At 41.3% G+C, this 19608-nt stretch overlaps 1 protein-coding gene across 2 annotated transcripts; it reads right to left on the bottom strand.

Annotated features, from left to right (window-relative positions):
• Positions 1–613: 613 nt before the first annotated feature.
• LOC146890474 (complement C5-like) lies at positions 614–18321 on the bottom strand. Of its 2 annotated transcripts, XM_087899684.1 has the most exons (10): positions 18182–18321; positions 15216–15408; positions 12745–12907; positions 8327–8397; positions 7931–8022; positions 5030–5112; positions 4710–4772; positions 4313–4375; positions 3779–3982; positions 614–914 (listed from the first exon to the last, which is right to left on the bottom strand). In XM_087899684.1, the coding sequence occupies exons 1-10, from the start codon at positions 18259–18261 to the stop codon at positions 895–897; spliced, it is 1032 nt and encodes a 343-aa protein (XP_087755810.1). In that variant the 5' UTR covers positions 18262–18321; the 3' UTR covers positions 614–894. The 2 variants fall into 2 exon arrangements, with proteins under 2 accessions (XP_087755810.1, XP_087755811.1); XM_087899685.1 differs by lacking the exon at positions 4313–4375.
• Between the last annotated feature and the right edge of the window lie 1287 nt (positions 18322–19608).

The raw sequence follows: 19608 nt of genomic DNA, 5'->3' as shown, positions 1-19608 counted from the left end.
CTTAATTCCATTTCCGTAGGAACCACCCCAAGGGTGATCTACCATACATGGCTTCATCCCACATAACTTTCTGATACTAAAGAAATTGCGTTCACTTCTATGCCCTTTGCCCACTGCTATTCATTGTTGGCTCGACTCATAACGAACATTCTTGAGAAACACATACAACAAAACAGACATGGGGGAACTACACATAGAAAACATGCTATCAGCAAGATGGTGAAGAATATAAGCTTGAGTTTATTTATTAGTGCTAGGGATTAAACCAAGGTCAGTCAAGCTCTTTGCTCTAACAGGTACTGCATCCCACCAAACCTCAAATCCTAGGACCTACAGACCCCAGGCTATATGTATTAAATTAGTATGATCCACAAATTAAAACAACTAACAGCTAAAGTCCCCAAAAGGCAGAAATTAAATGAGAAACAAACAACTGAATTTGTCTTAAAATAAAAGTTACATAAAAGGAATTGATCCTGATGCAAACAATTGCAGAGAAAATGAAAGTGCAGGTAGGGAAGAAAAGGAATAAATTGCCAGGTATGGAAAACTGGCCAAGGGAATGCACCCATAGCTAAGATGGGAAAATTTCATCATTGAAAATGTCTCAACATGGGTGATAATTTTTTATTGATTTAAATATTCTGCTTTTGACACATATTTATAGGCACAGTATCATTTTAGAGGCTCCCATGCTCTGCTGGCACATCTGGCCATTTGTGGTGAATTGATACAGGGTTACAGACATCTGGGCACCTGGGCAGCACGGTGGCACACAGCAGTGAGTGCTGTTGAGTCTTCAGCTCTCCCTGGGCAGCGTGTCAACATTCGTTGTGGCAGCCACGGTGCCGTGAGCACCGTCTTGTGGGTTTAACAGTTAGATATTCAATGCAGTTAGATCGCCTCTTCTTTTCCTAAGTAAAAGATTCAAGGAACTTGAACTTAAATTGAAAAAATCATGCACCACTGTGAAAAACATTAGTCACAGAAATTATTATGACCCTAATACTGCCTAATTTCTATTAATTGACCTCTTTACTTTAGGGAAAATAGTAGCAGGGAGACACTCCATGGGTAAAGTGTTTGCTGTACAAGCAAAGGACCTGCGTTTGGATTCCTAGTACCTATGCTAACGTGGGGCCCAGCAGTGCACATCTGCATTCCCAGCCCTGGAGAGGCAGGGGCACAGCATTCCTGGAGCTCACTGTCCAGGTGCCCAGTCACATCAGGGAGCTCCAGGGTCAGTGAGAGATCCTGTCTCAAAAGATAAAGTGGGGAGTAATTGAGACGGACACCCAACATCTTTGTCTACATGTGTGGTCGCACACCATCTGTGTGTGTGCACACACCTACACGAACACATCACACATGAGTATACATACACACATCCATACCCACACATACAAACACAACAGAATAATTAGAGAAGATGAATTTGTATGGCTATGACGGACTCAGATGGAAAGTGTCCAAGTGCGTTAGGAATCTGAAATACCAAATATTTGGCTTCACCTACAGAAGCAGTAACAATAAATCATGTTCATTTAATGCTGTATTCTGAATGATGATCATGGCTTTAAGTTAAGAGCATCTGAAACCTGACCCATTGCCTTGTTTTCCATAAGCACCTTGAAGCTCTTGAAACTTAGTCGGTGATAAGAGGGGGTTATTGTGACTCTAATGGTCGCTCCTTATATTCCGTAAAAACAGTCGATCCTTCGGTGATATTCACTGTCATCTAGGTAAACAGCTGAGCCATCCAATAAATGCTTGTTATTTCCAACTTTATTTGCTAGTCTCACCTGTTTGCCTGTTTTGACACCAGCACCATTAAGGGCTGTAGCCTCACCTGGGGGAAAGGATTAGATGTTCTAGTCACTAGGAGTCTTGTTTCTCAGTCCCACAAAGTTCCTCTTAAACAACCCAGAGAATTGTATTTTAAATGTGTGAGTGTGTCTCTACATGGCCTGAGGCTTATGAGTATAAACTACAGCTCAGTTATATGAATGTTTATCAAAGACTTTATAACAGTTCATTTTTGCTCAGTTCAATCCATAAAAAGAACATAAAACAGGTTCAGGGTATATAGGTTAGATACACTACTGCGTTCAGTGTGGTATAGATTAGATACAGCATTGTGTTCATAAAGGTGTAGGTTAGATATACCATTGTCTTCATAATGGTATAGATTAGATATACCATTGTATTAATAATGGTATAGATTAGATACACCATGTGTTCATAATAGTATGGATTAGATACACCATTCTCTTCATAATGGTTTTGGTTAGATACACCATTGTGTTCATAATGGTATAGGTTAGATACACCATTGTGTTCATAATGGTATAGGTTAGATACACCATTGTGTTCATAATGGTATAGGTTAGATACACCATTGTGTTCATAATGGTATAGATTAGATACACCATTTTGTTCATAGTGGTATTGATTAGATACACCATTCTTTTCATAATGGTATAGGTTATATAAACCATTGTGTTCATAATGGTATAGATTATATACACCGCAGCTTCACTAATTGCCATTCTCAGTTTCCTCCCCTGTGTTACTGGGATCATACTTTATGTGAAGGGTTGCATAAAAAGGAAAAATAAAGTGCTATATGGAAAATATGCAATATTCGCCATATTCCAAATGCTCATATGAACACCTCACTCTTGGTTAAAGATTTATTTTATTTCAATCATGTGTATGTTATGTGTCTGTGTGTAGGTATGTACACACAAGTGTAGGTGCTCTTGGCTGCTAGAAGTGGGTTCAATCTGGTCATAGGCAGTTGTGAGCCAGAGGATCAGGTTTTGATGTGAGACGTTGTCTCCTAGTAATGCCAAAGGCTGTACCAGACAGTCTCCACAACATGGCTCCCCAAATGTGAACTGAACAAGGGCACAGCGATAGACATGCCAGAGTGAGGGTAAAGATCATGAGGCCTCAGCCATACACAAAAACCTACAGAATTTGAGGAATGCCTGGAACAGGAGAAAGAGTCTTCCCCAGGGAAGAACACATTGACTGCTCATCCAATGACAAGTGGTTATTCCCAAAAGCATACATGTAAATATTCAGGCGGAGGAGGTTATATTTAGGAATATATATGTACACACACATACATACATATGAATGTAACAATTAATGAAAAAAGAGGGCATGATTTTGAGGAAGAATGAGGGGGATTTATGGGCTGTTTTGCAGGGGTCAAAGAAAAGGGGGAAATAATGTGATTATATCAAAATCTCCCAAATAAAAGAAATAACTAAAAATTAAAAGTATTCAGAGTAAAATCAGAAGGCGTCTTTCTGCTTGTTGTATTTTTAAAGACGATATAGAAAAGGAGTCCCCGAAGTTTTGGAAACATTAAGAAAGTTCCTTCATCTGAAACATCTACTAATGCTAAGACTGAAACAAGATTTCAACTTCTGCTGACTGTAATGTGACAGAATCATTGCATTTTACCGACTGGAGATTCTCAATCTCAGGTTCTCATGTGAGACTTGGGACAAACTCTCCTTTGAGTCTGCATAGTGAGCTGGCCTTCGGTGCCACTGAGTCTTGGCTCTGGACTAGTGTTCTCTGAGTGTGCTGTCCTGTTTCCAGTTCCCCAAATACACAACAGGGTTTCCTTCTGGGCATTGCAAGGTATCTGCCTTTCAACTCTAATTGTAAGTAGGACATGAAAACTGCTTTTCTTGGAGAAGTTAATTTACACAAAGTTACCCAGGTTTGTGAGGGTACCGATAGTAAATACCATACTTACCAGGGGGTATTGCCAAAATGAAATATTTAAAGGTATCTTTAGCTCTGATCTGGGTTGCTATTGTGCAGCAGTGAATGAAGGCTTGGACACAGCGAGGGCCTGTTTTTTTCACACGTTCTGCTCGCTGCTCACAGGTTTCATAGGCACTAGGTCTGGCTCCATCATAACAACACTTCTTTACCACTGGATGATTGTATGTAGAAGCTGAAACGATGTTGATACATGTGTCCTTACTATCAAGGATCTCAAGCGAAAATTCTCTACCGTCAAAGGACTCCCGCACCAGATACTCGGGGAAAACAAACATTTTACAAAGTCTTAGGCGTGGAAATAAAAGGAACTGCTTTGTTCGGGGGTAAGGATCTGGCCAATGAAATCCAGAGTTTGCATGAAGGATCATTTAAGGGGTGAACTGAACCTCCACAAGGATCTTTTTTTCCCCCTGCCCGCTGCATTGCAATTAGGCAAACCCCGTGTCTTCTGCTCTCTGGTCTTGAATGTAGTAACCGCAGTGCTATACAACTTGTGAATTACCTTCTTTTCTTATTTTCCATCCCAGGAAATTTGTTGACCGGGGACTCACGCCTTGGGCTTCATCTATGGGGGCGGGGAGGATGGAGTGAGGGAAGAGTGGTCGATGTCATACTGTTGCTATATTACTTAAAAATGGGTCTTGTCCCTGCAATATCACCCGTAATACCCTCGTCAACTTAATAGTTTCTTGACTTAAGTATCTGACTCGTTGCAAATTGTTTATTTTTTTTTCCCCAAAATCGTAAGCCTAGAAAGATCCTCCATTAGTCAGACTCCCTGGGAGATTGTACCACCTCTGTTATGAAGAACACAAATCCACAAGGGCTGGCTGGCTTTCTCGGGACTAACAGGCAAGCTGACCTCAGACTCCTGAACAGCCACCAAAGCGTTAGAGTACCTTCGATTTTCAGTTCGTGTTGCCGATCACTTATTGGCGTGAGACTTATTTTGTAGGCTTTATCTGCGTGATAGAAGGGGGTGTGGAAGACATAAAATCTTTCTAAAACAGTCCCATGACAGTATTCTCCTCCACATCATCATGGCCCTTGAACAACCACTAAAAGCAGACTCTCTAGCCTCATACCCAACCAGGACTTCCCACCACCCTGGCCCAGGGTCTCATCTCAACCTGGGAGCAGTTTGCATCAGCTACATTACTGAAGAGAATTCCTGGGAAGAAACTAACGTTTTATAAATGAGTCTTAGATTGAAGATTACCGTGTTCTTTGACGTCAAAGTGTGTTGTTCCGTTGGTGGAAGCGTCTTCTCTATATTTAGCCTGAATCGTCCATCTCCCGTATCTGTGGAAGCCAGATGTTTGAAATCATGGAGGGCAGCAAAGAGTTTTAATTTATCAAGAGAAACTCTAGTAATTTCTGTTGGGAAGAAGTAAGAATAAGTGTGTGTGTGTGACACACACACATATACACACACTCACACACATACCCTAAGTAAAAGTTTGGAGGAAAGTTATTTCAAAGATAAATATACATAACTGAACATTTCAAAAATAAAATAAATTGTTTAACAATTAGTTTTTTAATATCATATTCTTTTCCTACATATTTTGCTTAATTAAATATCATAATTTTGTTTGGACAACTGATGACAATTTCAGAATTTAATTAATCCAGGAATTTATGTTAAATTCACAATATAGTATAAAAATTGATAATAATGTGTCTGGAAAGATGGCATGCCAGTAATGTAAATCACACCTCATCTAAGCAAAATTGTATTTGGAAACAAAGAGTGGCTTGTTTTAAAGAATAAAACAACCTTTCCAACAACCTTCATCCAAAAATTTGAGTAAAGTTGGGCAGTGGTCGCTCATGCCTTTAATTCCAGGACTTGGGAGGTGGATCTCTGAGTTCAAGCTGAGCCTGTCTACAGAGTGAGGACAGACAGGGCTACACAGAGAAACTCTGTTTGAAAGACCAAAGGCCAATATTCAAAACGAAAGAAACAAAGAAATTAGTGAGCACTACACTGAGATTTAAAAAAGATGAAGACAGAAGAACCACAGACTTTATAGCAAACAATCCACACCAGTTCAGATTCTCACACATTTTCTGAGCAGGTTTGATTCACATGAGTTACTGCATCTCACTGGGGAAAGAGAAAAACCGTATCTACCATTCAGATAGGGGATGTGGTCAATGGAGGACATAGCACGGTTGTCAGGACTACTGCCCTTGCTCACCAGGTATTTACCCGAGGACCGAGGATGCTGAACTGCTGAGCTACAATGAACACTATGGACAAGGGCCTTGATCTTAATTAGCCTGGGGTCTCACATGGGGAGGGGGTGATAAACAATGAATAAGACATGGAGAAGAAAAGAAAATACACAGGACAAGGAGGAGGAGAGTGAAGTGGACACTACATCGTACCCAGGGATGGCATTTGTACAAAGTGTCATGTTCCCCTGTCCCAAAGAAGAGAACTATAAAGGAGAACGTGTTCTGTGCATCGAGGACAACAGACGCCAAGCTGCTAAGACAGAGAGTGGAGTCATGATGGATTCCAGTGATCTGTCGTGGACAGCTGGCACGAGGTGACATCTGGGAAATCAGAATCATAAGATAGCAGACTCGATTCTGCGCTAGGGAGCCTATGGCATTATAAGAAATTGTATAATTTTAAATCATCCCGATTATTTCAGCCTCCCAACTTCAGTCTACGATTTTCAGAAAATGTTTCAAAATGAGCTAAATACAGTTTTCCTTAGAGAGGATGCAGGACAAGTGACTCTCAATTATTTCTACTGGAAATGTCTGCGGTAGCAATGTATAGTGTAGTACAGTGTAGTATAGAACAGTATGGTACAGTGTAGTATAGTATAGAACAGTATAGTATAGCATAGTATAGTACAGTATAGTACAGAATAGAATAGTACAGTAAAATATAGTACATTATAGTATAGTATAGAATAGTATAGTACAGTGTAGTATAGTACATTATATTTTAGTACAGTATAGTATAGAATAGTGGAGTACAGTATAGTATAATACACAATAATATAGTACCGTACAGTGGAGTGTAGTATAGTACAGTATAGTATAGAATAGTACAGCATAGTACAGTATATTATGGACTAGTACAGAATAGTAAAGTACACTCTAGTATAGAATAATATAGTACAGTATTATATAGTATAGAATAGTACAATATACTATAGAACAGTATAGTATAATACAGGATAGTGTAGTACAACAGTATAGTATTGTATAGTATGGTATGGTATAGTATACTGTAGTATAGAAGAGTATAACTGTTCTTTTCTAGTATAGTATAGTACAGTACAGTATAGCTGACCTTGGCAGAGACATCCTGCTCTATGCTCCTTGAGAGCAGGGACCTTGGGCACTTTACTGCTATTTGCAGCTTGCTCTCTTATTGTGAGTTTCACACACAAGCAGTGCTCATTAAACATGTATTTTATAAAACTATGCATGAGCATGGTATTCAATCCTTGCATATGAACCAAAATAAAACAAATTTTCCTGATCTCTCTCTCTCTCTCTCTCTCTCTCTCTCTCTCTCTCACACACACACACACACACACACACACACACACACTTTGACTAAATATCTGCACCTGCTAGGCATAAGTGCTCTCTGAATAGACCATAACCTAACGCCCTCTCCCAGAGATGGACACTCTTTTAGTGTGATAAGGTTAAAAAAAAATTGAAGATTGTTTTCTCTTCTAAATTGATTGCTCTCTCTATAAAAAGAATGGGCTGGAAATTTTGGCAACTTTTTCTCTCTCTCTCTCTTTCTGTGTATCTGTGTATTTATTTACTGAAACAAAGTTTTACTATCTCGTGAATTGGCTGGCAGTACCAACGTGTAAATGATCCTATTTCTGCAGTGTGTTGGAAATCTGAGACTCCTGGTATGCTGGGCAGTGCTCTGGTATCTGGGATTCATTTCTGTTTTGCTGAGAAGTGGGCCTAACTTCTACCATCCTTTGGAAGGCTTCGCATAGCGACATGTGTGCTGTCCTTGGTCAGAGAAGATAGCTCACTCAACCTTTGCTCTGCCCCACAACCAAAGTTCCAGGTGGTTTTTTTTTTTCCAGAAAATAGCTTACTAACAAACATTTTTACATACTTGGGTTTAGCAGGAATCTGGAAGTCAGGAAAAGACACAGCTCCAGTAAGATTGTTTCCTTGTATCTGGTCAACTTCTGATCCTTCAGAGTCCTTTAGAGAAATGAGGAAACGCGCCCGCCTTAGGTCATTTTCCCTTATTACAAAGTAATACCCGTGACCAGGTAATTTTGGAAGACTAGAGATTTATCTTGGCCACAGGACTGGAGGCCAGGGTTGTTAAGGAGATGACACTGCGCAGGGAGGAGCTGCCCTGCTTCAACTCTGGATGGAGAAGCAGAAAGGCAAGCACTCAGGAAGAGTTTGTTCATATGACAAGAAAGCTCTCGCACGGAAACAGCCCTGCCTGGTGCATCCGTCTGTGAGGGAAGCGTCACGGGACTAAGCACATACTTACTATGAAAGTTAAGACAGTTTCCCGTGTAATTGGCTCCAAGTCATCTCCCAGCGAAAGAACACCAACCTTTACTGCAGAAGAAGTGATATCGTCAAAAACCTTGTTGAGCAAGGACTGTTCTAATTTTTGAAACAAACATCATCAGGGTGAAAATGATTTAAGATACAGTGAATGACATTGTCAATGATTAATAATATATTTTAAAAACATTTCCAATGAGATTAATCTTGTTAAAAACTAAATATAGTCCTGAGATAAAAACTCACATTTAAAAGAAGTTTGTTGGAAAACATAAATATTGCTAAGGATTCTTTCATTTTAACATAAGTCCTCAAGGTTTACTTATAGTGAACAGGAAAGTTAACTTATGAAAATATTTATGTTCAACTTCCTGGAAGCATGTGAATAGCATAAAATTAGTTATTTCTGTACTTAGACCTCCATTTATTGGGAATTTCATCATAACAAAAGGGTGAGCTCTGCTGTAGATTGTATGAAAACATACAATACTGCCTTACATTAGGGCTGGAGGGTTGAAGGGCAAACGGGTGTTTGGTTCAGATAGCATAAACTCTCCTGCTTATGAAAAGTAGCAAGGCTCCAAGCTAGCTCTTCCTGTGATGTGCTGTGATCGTGTGGTTTTGTTGTTTCTATTGCCCAGGTCCTGTGATTGTTCTCTCCTCATTAAAAGAACAGAGGCGACATTGCAGAACTGCTGGTCCTTGCACATCCCAGGCAAGCACTCTGTCTGGAAACATGTCTCTGTTTCTTTGCTAATAGCCCAGGCTAGCCTGTGATTTACAACCTACTTTCATCAGCCTCCCGGGTTCTGGTATCATGGACACGCACCACCAAGCGCTGTGAGACTCTATTCTTTAAATGCTGTGTGTCTCACAGCTGATTCCTGCTTAATTTCTTCTTATTTCATTCACTTTGGAAGTAGGTACACAGAGACAGGCAGTGGCAAATACATTCAATTCCAGAACTTGAGAGTCAGAGGACTGAGGATCTCCATGAGTTCAAGGTCAACTTGATCTACCACCATGTGATTTCCAGGACAGATATGGTTGTTACACAGACAAACCCTATTTTCTCAACAACAAAAAAAGTGGTTCACAGAAAAATATTAGTGCAATATTTCCTGTATTTTCTTCTCTGTTATTGTAGATATTAATCTTTATAAATTTGAATCTAATCCCTTAAAATATCTTCCTTGTCTTTGTTTTCTTTTTTTGTGCTCAATATCTTTTAACTGAAAGTCTTTATTTTTTTTGAAATTACATGCATTAGTAGATAATTGCATGCCTACTGTTGTTACATTTACACACACACACACACACATACACACATGTTTATTTAGTGTTGTTCCTATGTGCATGTACTTAGGGTGGACTGCTCAGGATTGGATCAGCTGTGGGGGCTCCCCCCTGGGAAAAACCAACCTCACTCTCTGAGCAACCACTGACTGTCTATAGCTCTTCTTGCATGTAGCAGGCCTTTAAAATCTCCCCCATGGGGGTTGTGTGTCCTCTATAAATATTCACAACAGCTCCAAATACAGAGAGTGCGTGACCATGGGTGCCCAGCACCAAAGGGAACAACTAAAACACAGCCCCAGACCTGAGATCAGGGAGCACAATGTACAGAAGGCAGAAGGACCTAAAGGTCTGGAGGAGCAGGGTGCCTACCAGAGCTCAGAAATGTGGTTGCTAAGCTGCACTGTCTGCTTTTGAGCTGAGCATACAGGTAGAGCTATTGACTCTGCAGGGGCACAGTGACACATTTCCATTCTTTGAGGGTTTTCAACTCATGTCATAGTCAAGTCATGGTCCCCACACTAAAACAGAAATAGTGCCCTAAGCCCAACAGCATTTCAACTCTTGGCTCATTGATATAGGAAGTTCTTCTATCTATCTGCTGCTTTCATTGGTTAATTAATAAAGAAAACTGCTTGGCCTGATAGGTCAGAACATAGGTAGGCAGGGAAGACAGAACATAGTTGTGGGAGAAAGAAAGCAGAGGCAGGCAGACGCCATGATTCTCCAGCCCGAGACAGATGTAGGTTAGAATCTTGCCGGTAAGCCACAGTCTTGTGGTATTACACAGATTATTAAAAATGGGTTAATCAAGATGTGAGAATTAGCCAATAAGAGGCTAGAACTAATGGGCCAGACAGTGTTTAAATGAATACAGTTTCCATGTAATTATATTGGAAAAAGCTAGCCGGGCAGCGGGAAGCCGCCCGCTGATCCTAATTACAACAGCCGTGTGCAATTCCATGGCGATGTCCCAGGAAATCCTGTTTACAAGGTAACAAGGTAAAGCCTGTATGATGAGCAGGTCGCCCACATCCTGTGCTCTCCTCCCTTCAGTGCTGTCCCCTCCTCATATTCTCCCTCTATGACAAACCTGCCTGCTCTGTCCAGGTGTCAAGACGGAGCTGTCAGCAGCCTGTGGAAAAGTCTATGATCACAGGTTTTGAAGTTCAAAATTGTGGTCTTGTCTCAGTGCTTCCTCTTCATGTTCTGAGTTATCTTAACCTCTAAACCTCACTAATAAAACAGGAAGATTTGTGTCACCTCCCAATGACACTCACAGGTACAAACAAGATAGAGTCTCCAGATGACTCAGAAGAAAAAAAAGTAACAAATGTTTACATTATCATTATGATTCCAGTGACTATTACTTGGATAGTTTCTAACCTAGTTTTTACTTAATTTAGAATATTAATCTTAGTGTATCAGAGGCTTGATCAATAAAATCTGCGTATTGAAGCCACGACTTAATTGCAATGCCTGCTTTGTGCTAGACAATGATGTAAGAGTGGTGCCCAAGTCTGATAATCATACCGTCTGATGCTCTAGGAGAGGAGAAACACAGTCATGTAGGTTCCCAGGAGCACAGAGCTGCAGGTGCTGCAGAGCACAAGCACTTGGGTTTTGAGAGAACAAAAGAGAGGACCGGGGATGTTCCTAAGTGCTGGAGCACTTGCCTGGGATGTAGGAGGCCCTGGACTTATCCCTAGCACTGACAGAGGAGGAGAGAGAGGAAATGTTCTGGGGGTGGCAGGCCGAGCTATAGTTGTAGGTTCCTGAAGGGATCCGTGTATCCGGATACTACCAGCAGGAGGTACTGAGTCAAAGAAAAAGATAAAACGTACTATGCAGAGGTAACACTGCATCCACCATCATGTGCATGAGAAATAGCAGGAAAAGCAATTAACTTGAGTTCACAGCTGAGGGGACATAGCAGAGAAGGGACCTGGGAAAGAGAGTGGGGCACAGGCTGTGCAGAACTGAAGGACTCTGGAACATATTCTTAGGTCTTTTATCCTAGGAAGCCTTGGAGACTAAGCCTTTATTCAAAGATGCTTAAGCTAATAATCCTTCAAGTGTCTTCACATTAAATACATCAATAGGTTAAGAACTTTAGGTTGTTCTTTTAGGCAGAGACTACTATCTCATATAAGAAGTCGTCTTGTTAAAGTGAGATCAACAGTTCTGGCAATGACTCTCTGTCTGAGCTGGGGACAACATCCTGACCCTGTCTAGGTCTTTCCTTTGTAAGCCAATATCACAGGTGGCCCTGCTGAATGTGTTGATTATCATACAGACCCACTCACGTCACCATTGGCATCACCAGCATCCACCAAAATTAGAAGGTCTCTACTGTGCACAAAGTAAACACCAAAAGAAAACATGACAGTCCCTCTTGTCTCTGTCAATCTGTCCCCCAGAGTACCATGAATGAAAAACATTCCCGATTCTTCCTGCAATGTACATCTTCCACAAATGCATCTCTAATTGTCCGGAGATGACAAGTGGGAGGGGAAAGAGAGAAGGTTTTGCAGGCAATGTTGACTTTTCCTATGTCTTATTTGCAGTTCTTGGGGGGAAATGTAGACTTTCCGTACTCACAGTGTCTTTCCTGCCATTCCCCTCAACAGGAAAACTATAAATATGAAACCATGTGTAACAGACACTTTCTCAGGTGACTCGCCATGAACAATCAGCACTTGGGCACCTCTGTGATGTACTTTAGTCTCTACCAGAGGTCTAATTCTTTAAACAGGGGTTCTTTTTCCAACCTTGCGACTAGCTACTGAATCCAAGGTTGTTTTACAAAGAATATCTTAAGATAAATTATTTCTCAGTGCCAAAATTGTATTTGCAATTATGTCTTCTCTGTTTTTGAGGAATAAATTCTCTGACAGGACAGATAAAGTAATCACTGGTTATGTTATTTATTTACTATTTCCATTATAAATTACAAGTGAAAATGCTATGTGAGAATATAAAAGTCATTAGGATCTGAGTTTTTCTTGAGTTAAGTAGAAACTGATCTCCACTCAATTTCAGATGTTCAAAGTTCCATATATTTATGTCATTCTCCCTTGGAAGAAGCATCAGATACTCTACCGTGCTGCTGTGGCGTGTACACAGGCTTGTCAGTGTGGACGAAGAGAGAGCCATTGTCATAGAGGATTGGCCTTTTTTCAGATTTTGAAAAATGCTTTGACACGACTTCCAAATACACATATGAAAATGAGCTTTGTCCTTCAGACAAATGTTTGTCCTGAATCTGAAAAGCAACAAACAAACATCACAGTGTGAAAGTGTGATTGTGAAGTCCTAGAGTGTGTTGACCTCGTAGAGAAAAACCACTGCAAACTGTAAGACCAAAATCGAGCTTCTTGTTGGTTTTTGTTATTTGGCTTGGTTTTTGGTCTTTTGAGACAGGGTTTCTCTGTAGCTTTGGAGATGTCCTGGAACTACTTCCTGTAGACCAGGCTGACCTTGACCTCGCAGAGATTCACCTGCTTCTCCCTCCCAGGTGTTGTGTTTAAAGGCCTGTGCCACCACCACCTAGCTGCAAAATTGAGCTTGTGCATTGCATAATTTTAAAGAGACACTGGAGACATGGCTCAGGAGTTAAGCACACTGGTGGTTCTTCTAGAGGACAAAGGTTCAGTTCCCAGCACCCACGTGGCAGCTCAAATCACCTGACTGCAGTTCCAGGAGTCCTACAGGAAATTGTAATGAATAATAATGAGCCTGTGGTGGTGCATGTCTTTATCCAAGCATTTAGGAGGCAGAGGAAGGCAGATCTCTGTGAGTTCAAGTCCAGCCTGGTCTACATAGCTTCTTCTTGAGCAGCCAAATCTATTAGGATATTGTTACAGGCAAAGATTACTATCTTGTATGTCAAATTTTCTTGTTGGAGTCAGACCAACATTTCTGGCAATGACACTGTATCTACAAAGGTGGCAACATTCTCACCCACTCTAGGTTGTTCCTTTCCAAGCCTTATCTGGAAAACAATAAATAATAATAATAATAATAATAATAATAATAATAATAATAATAATAACAACAACAACACAGTACAGCACTACAGAAACCGAGTCAGGAAGATCTTGTTTTCAAGTCTATCCAGCTAAGAATGGTAAGAATCTGTCATATAAACACAACCCAACAACAAAACTAACTAAAACCACTGTAGAAACAATAAAAATAAATTAGTTTTGCCAAAATCCCTTCATAGTCTGGCATCATAATAAAATGTTAGCTTTTTTTGAGACAAATTATTTCTAGAATAAAGAACTTTTAAAACTAAGTACTAAAACAAACAAAACTCCAACCAAGCTAGGCAATAAATTGGCGAATGAAACGATCACACAGTCCATAGCAGCGAAGCACAGAGGACTGGAGGACATGTGGAAATCTGTTGACGTCCTTACCATCTGGAGAGCGCTAATGACAATGGGATTCATCTCACTGCAGGGAGAACAGCTATCATTGAGAACAGTAACAAAACCCAGACTCGCTGGGGAAGATGGAGGGGCAGGGAAACCTCATGCATTGCTAGAGGGAATGAAAACTGGTACAGGCACAAGGAAAATCAGTGTGGGAGTTCCTAAAAACAGAGCTACCTCTGGCCCAGCTGCAGCACTTGGCAATCTCCCAGGAGGGATAAAAGCCAATGCGGTAAGAGAGACTTGCACATTCTTCATCCTCATCATTGCACTGCTCATGACGCCCGAGCTACGGGGACAGGAGACAGCCTGCTTGTCCATCAGCAGCTAAGTGGACACAGCAAATGCAATACACACGCGGGAGTTTTATTCAGCCACAGAGGACAAAACTGCCAGGAAATGGATGCAGCGGGAGGTCTCCATAGAAAGTGAAAGAAGCTGGACTCAGAAGCCAAGTATTGCGTCTTTTCTGTCACTCTGCATACATGACACAAGTACTGTGTACACACACACACGTGACATAAGAGGAGGACGAGAAAAGGGAGAGTGGACGAGGTGGGGTGAGGGGATCAATACAGTCAGAGAACACGACACACGTGCAGGACGTTGTCTTTAGGAAACCCATCCGTGTCCTCAGGGAACATGCACAAAATAAAGACGTTTCTCACCAGTCTGAACAGAAACGTCTCAATGAACGGCAGTTATTTGAGCTGTCTGCCCTTTCTACATCTTGAGTGTTTTCAGAGAGAGTTGCTGGCTGCGGCAGACAGCAGTCCCCTTCATGGGAACTCTGTGTACAGCTGGGGAACACTGAGCTTTAGCAAATACTCAACAGCCTGTGTGTACATTTAGTTAGCAGCCACCTTTTCTCATTTCACCTCAGGATATTTCCTGTTCATCTCCAAACGTTTTCACAGAGAATAGTTTATTTTTAAGGATGTGGGAATGGCACACTTGCCTCAAAATCAAATGCAATTTTCTGCACAGAGTTTGGCGTTTCACTCCTCACTCCCCTGTTACCATCTCAGAACCACACAGCTATGGAGCAACAGGAACGACGACAATTTTACCAAGGATCAACCTTTGCACAAATTTTACCAAAAACACATTAAAAAACAAAGACTAAATACATACTGTTAAGAGTGTCGAGTTTTGGAATTTATTTTCTGGAGATAAATTAACACAACCTGAAGAGTAGGTCACATTTTTATCAGGATAACTTCTTATAGAGATTGTCACATCAAATGCTTCAGTGTAGCCATGGGCTTGAATTACAACGTTTTCAGATGCTCCGACATGGATGACTTTGGGTGCTGCAATGACGTAGCTGTTGAAACAGTAAAAGAAAAGTTTTGTTCAATTTGCAGGTTTTCTTATATTTGATATTTTTTCTTTCACTCAAGATTAGTTTTAAAAGCATATTTTAAGCATGGTGGTTGTAGCATATACCTTTAATTCAAACACTCAGGAGGCAGAGGAAGGTGTTTCTCTGAGTTTGAGGTCAGCCTGGTCTACAGAGTTAGTTCCAGGGCAGCACAGAGAAATCCCATGTTTCAAAAAAAATTAAACTAAAATGATACTTTGAAAGTCAAAATTTATTATGATGGAAAACTTAACTTTTCCAGCATGAAACAGGTTGTAATTGAACCCTAGAAACATCGAAGAGTTTGGTGTCCACTTAAAAGGCAGTAATCGAGATATAAAGGCACCAAGACCAATGACCTGACTTTGATCCCAGAAACCCACATAGTAGAGGGAGAGGACTGACTCTTAGAAGGCAAAGCCTATCGGGTCAACAGAGCGAGTTCCAGGACAGGCTCCAAAGTTACAGAGAAACCCTATCTCGAAAAACAAAACAAAACAACAACAACAAAAAAGGTGCCGCTCTTTACCTCCCTACACCTGCAGTGCAATGAGCATGCCTACCCTCCCCCACCCCCATACAAATAAGTACATATTTTTAAATGCTGCCTGTGGAGTTTCCCTTCAGATGAACTTTGGTCTGTATTGGGATATCAGCAATGCAGTCTGTGCATGTGGGGAAATTTCGTCCTGTGTATTTTCTCTGTACTCTCAGAAGCTCAGGCCGCTGAGCTTGCAAGGAAGGTATCACTAGGGCTGTTTCTGTTTTCTCTGCAGACATGTGCATGGCATCTCCTCTTTTCCTTTGGGCTCTATATGCACATCACCATTGTCCGAGGACCTTATTTGTCCATAGTCATAACCAGGGGCCTTTGGTCTATGTGCTCTCCTGCTGCTTTCCTCACATTCCAAAAACTGCCTTCATATTCATTTGTCTGTAATTTGCTCACTCACTCCTTCATTGGCCCATTCGTTCCTTCATTGGCTCATTCGTTACTTCATTGGCTCATTCGCTCCTTAATTGGCCCATTCGTTCCTTCATTGGTTCATTCGTTCCTTCATTGGCTCATTAATTTTCATAGGCTAACTCATTCATGATCTACTTCTTCAGCTAGAATTCAAGCTCTAGAAAATCTTCTCCTGCCCTCAGAACCCATTACAAAGTAGGTGTCATGACAGTTGGCTTGACTGTTCTCTTTCTTGGATGAAAAATGCCTCAGAGCTTAGTAAATACATCTGGCCAGTTGTGCCTTTGCTGGCTTCAGGGAGGATTAACTGAGGGATGCCATCCACATGAATGTGGATAAGGACAACGTCCCTTAGATCACCACATGCGATGGGGTTCAGGGATGGGGGGAGTTGAGCTTGAGAGCAAGCATTCTCTCTCTATCCCTGAGCTGCCCAGAGGAGCTGTCCTGACTGTCACACCCTTCCTGCGGTGGTGGGCTAAAACCTCTGACATCTGAGCACAATTAGTTCCTCTTTTATGGCCTTGTCCAGTAGTTTGTCGCAGTGGCAGAAACCTAACTAGTGTGAGGATGAAAAAATATGCTGAATCAATCAAAGTGATCAACTACTGTGCTGTCCATGGCTTTCTTCCTCATGGTCTCGGAGAGAGGAAAGACTTTCACAGCATGGGCCAATGAAGTGGAGCAGGAAAATTCTGAACACTCCTAAACAAGAATCATGAGGGTTCAGTCCCGGGGTTTAATCTGGATGTCCCTGAGATGCAATTGCTTGTCTGTTAAAACAGAGAAACAAAGGTAGCTAAGGTAGTGGGGTGAGCATGGCCTTCCAGTGAAATCTCAGAGGAGACGCCTGTGCAAGCTTATGGTATCAGTGCACGTTTCTTTTACACTTGTATTTCCACAGATGCTTTTGTGACAAAGACAGGGGGAGTTGATGTGCTAACCAGGAGAGCACAGTTAAAGTCCTCTCTTCTAGCAGTGTGACCTTTGGCCAGTCACTTCTGTCTGGATTTCCGGTCATATGTGAACTGAGCAGACTCTGCTTATTAACAAAGGCCTAGAACCAGCTAGCAGGGGCAGAAGGCAGAGGTTCACGTGGTCATATGATCTGAGTCCAGCCTAGACAACATGGTGAAACCTCATCTTATAACGAACAACAGAAAAGAATAAGATCAGTGAGGTAGCAGTCAGTTAACTTCCAGTCCTACGATGTTTGCCCAGGGCAGCACTGTTTACAAGGACAGGATTCTGGCAGCAATAAAATTATGACAAACTGGTTACGATATAGATGCTATTACAAACATAGTTGTTTTCATTTTTTCCGTAGTACAAATGCATTGTGACCCACTATAAAATATTCTTATACATCATTATTAAAATGAAGTTATGATTGTTTGTGATTGGTTTTATAAGATCACCTTATTTGACTTACACCGGCTCAACTGCACTTAGACCAAGAGAAGCACAAACTAAGCACCAAGTACAAGCAGGTAATAACTACTAATAAAATGGATGATCTCAGTTTCACTCTGCACTTTTGCTGACTAGGAAATGAATAATCATCTCTGTCATTGTTACAGGTGCTGTCCCTTGGGATCAGTTGTGTTGTTCACCAAATCCAGACATGTCCACGGCTCTCATGGTCAGCTGAGACTACCCACTCATTATGTCAGGAGCAGACAACTATTGTTGAATCGATACAACCCGAGTCTCCTTTTCACTCACCGCAGCTAAGACACCCAGGAAAGTGAAGAAGGCTCATTTACTTACGTTTGTTCCTGTCCCCAAGTTGTGCCCAGGAAAATTAAAAAGCAAAGTGTTCCCCAAAGGCCCATGGCTGGAAGTGGCATAAACCCCTGGGCACAACCTTCTTCAAGCTACTTTTAAATAAACTGGGTTGAAGAGTTTGGGTGAATTAGTTTTCTGGTTAATTATTAACGTCAGAGAAATAGATCTCTGAGTGAGAAACTTAAAATCAGGAATGGGCACATGAGGGAGTATTAATGAACACAAAACATGCTTTAGCATCCTGTCATGCCCAGTAATAAACACAGGGGTGTTTGACATCAACTTAGACCCAGGACTTGTTTATATGAATACAAGTAAAAGGGTCCTAACCTGGGTGCTTGCTCAGCGCTAGGAGTCAGAAGCTCTTCCCTCTGACTTTCTTCTCAGCCAGGTCCTCTGTGCTGACACCCTGCCACCTTCAAACTTGATTCTGTCAGGTTTCATTTGTCTCTGAGATTGACAGAAGACTCACCTGGATTTCATTTTAAATGGATGGTTTTAGAATGAGTTTGGCCAGCTTTTAAGTCCAACACTCAGGAGGCAGAGGCAGGCAGATTTCAGTGAGTTCAAGGGCAGCCTGGTATACAGAACAAGTTTCAGGACAGGCAAGGGTTCACAGCGAAACCCAGTCTTGGAAAACCTAATAAATAAAAGATAGATGATAGATAGACAGACGGAATGATGGATGGATGGATGAATGGATGGACAGAGAGACAGACATATAGCTATATGTATGTATGTTTGGATAGATAGAAAGAAAGATAGATAAATGATAGATAGATAGATAGATAGATAGATAGATAGATAGATAGATAGATAGATAGTTAGATAGACAGACAGACAGACAGACAGACAGATTCCTTGACAGACAAATAAAATGAGTCTGACCTGAAGAAGTGGCTGTAGCATCCCTGGTACTGGTGATAGCCAAGGGTAACCTAGGTCTGCAGAGCTGGTCAAAGGACTAGATCCATGGTCCATCACAGTCTAGAGAAGAAACAGTGCAGTAGATGAAAAGGGTTGTGTCGGCATGGAAACCCTGCAGAGATACGCCTGAGATTCCCTAGACAGTAGATAGTCAGTGCTTATGAGAATGTGAGTCTGGAATCCACGAGTCCCTCTCCAGAGTTTGCATGCAGTCATAGAAGGCCTCCCTTTATACCTCCATGTTCCAGTGAGGGTTTCTGCAGTTTAATACAGGAGGTCAGTATGAGTAGAGATGAATAGTATTTCCCGTGACTGCTGATTTTCTTCTTTTTTAAATCAGTTTTTGGTTTTGGAGACAGGGTCTCTCTATTCAGCCTTCGCAGTCCTGGAACACACTGTAGATCCGGCTGGACTTGAACCCATGGAGATAGACTGTACTGTGCCTCCAGAGTGCTGGGATTGGAGCAAGTTCAACTACATCT

This window comes from Myodes glareolus, chromosome 21, assembly GCF_982192425.1.
Source record: "Myodes glareolus chromosome 21, mMyoGla1.1, whole genome shotgun sequence".
Taxonomy (NCBI): domain Eukaryota; kingdom Metazoa; phylum Chordata; class Mammalia; order Rodentia; family Cricetidae; genus Myodes; species Myodes glareolus.
Note: the sequence above shows the minus strand (reverse complement) of the source record. Positions and strands in the feature narration are given on the sequence as shown.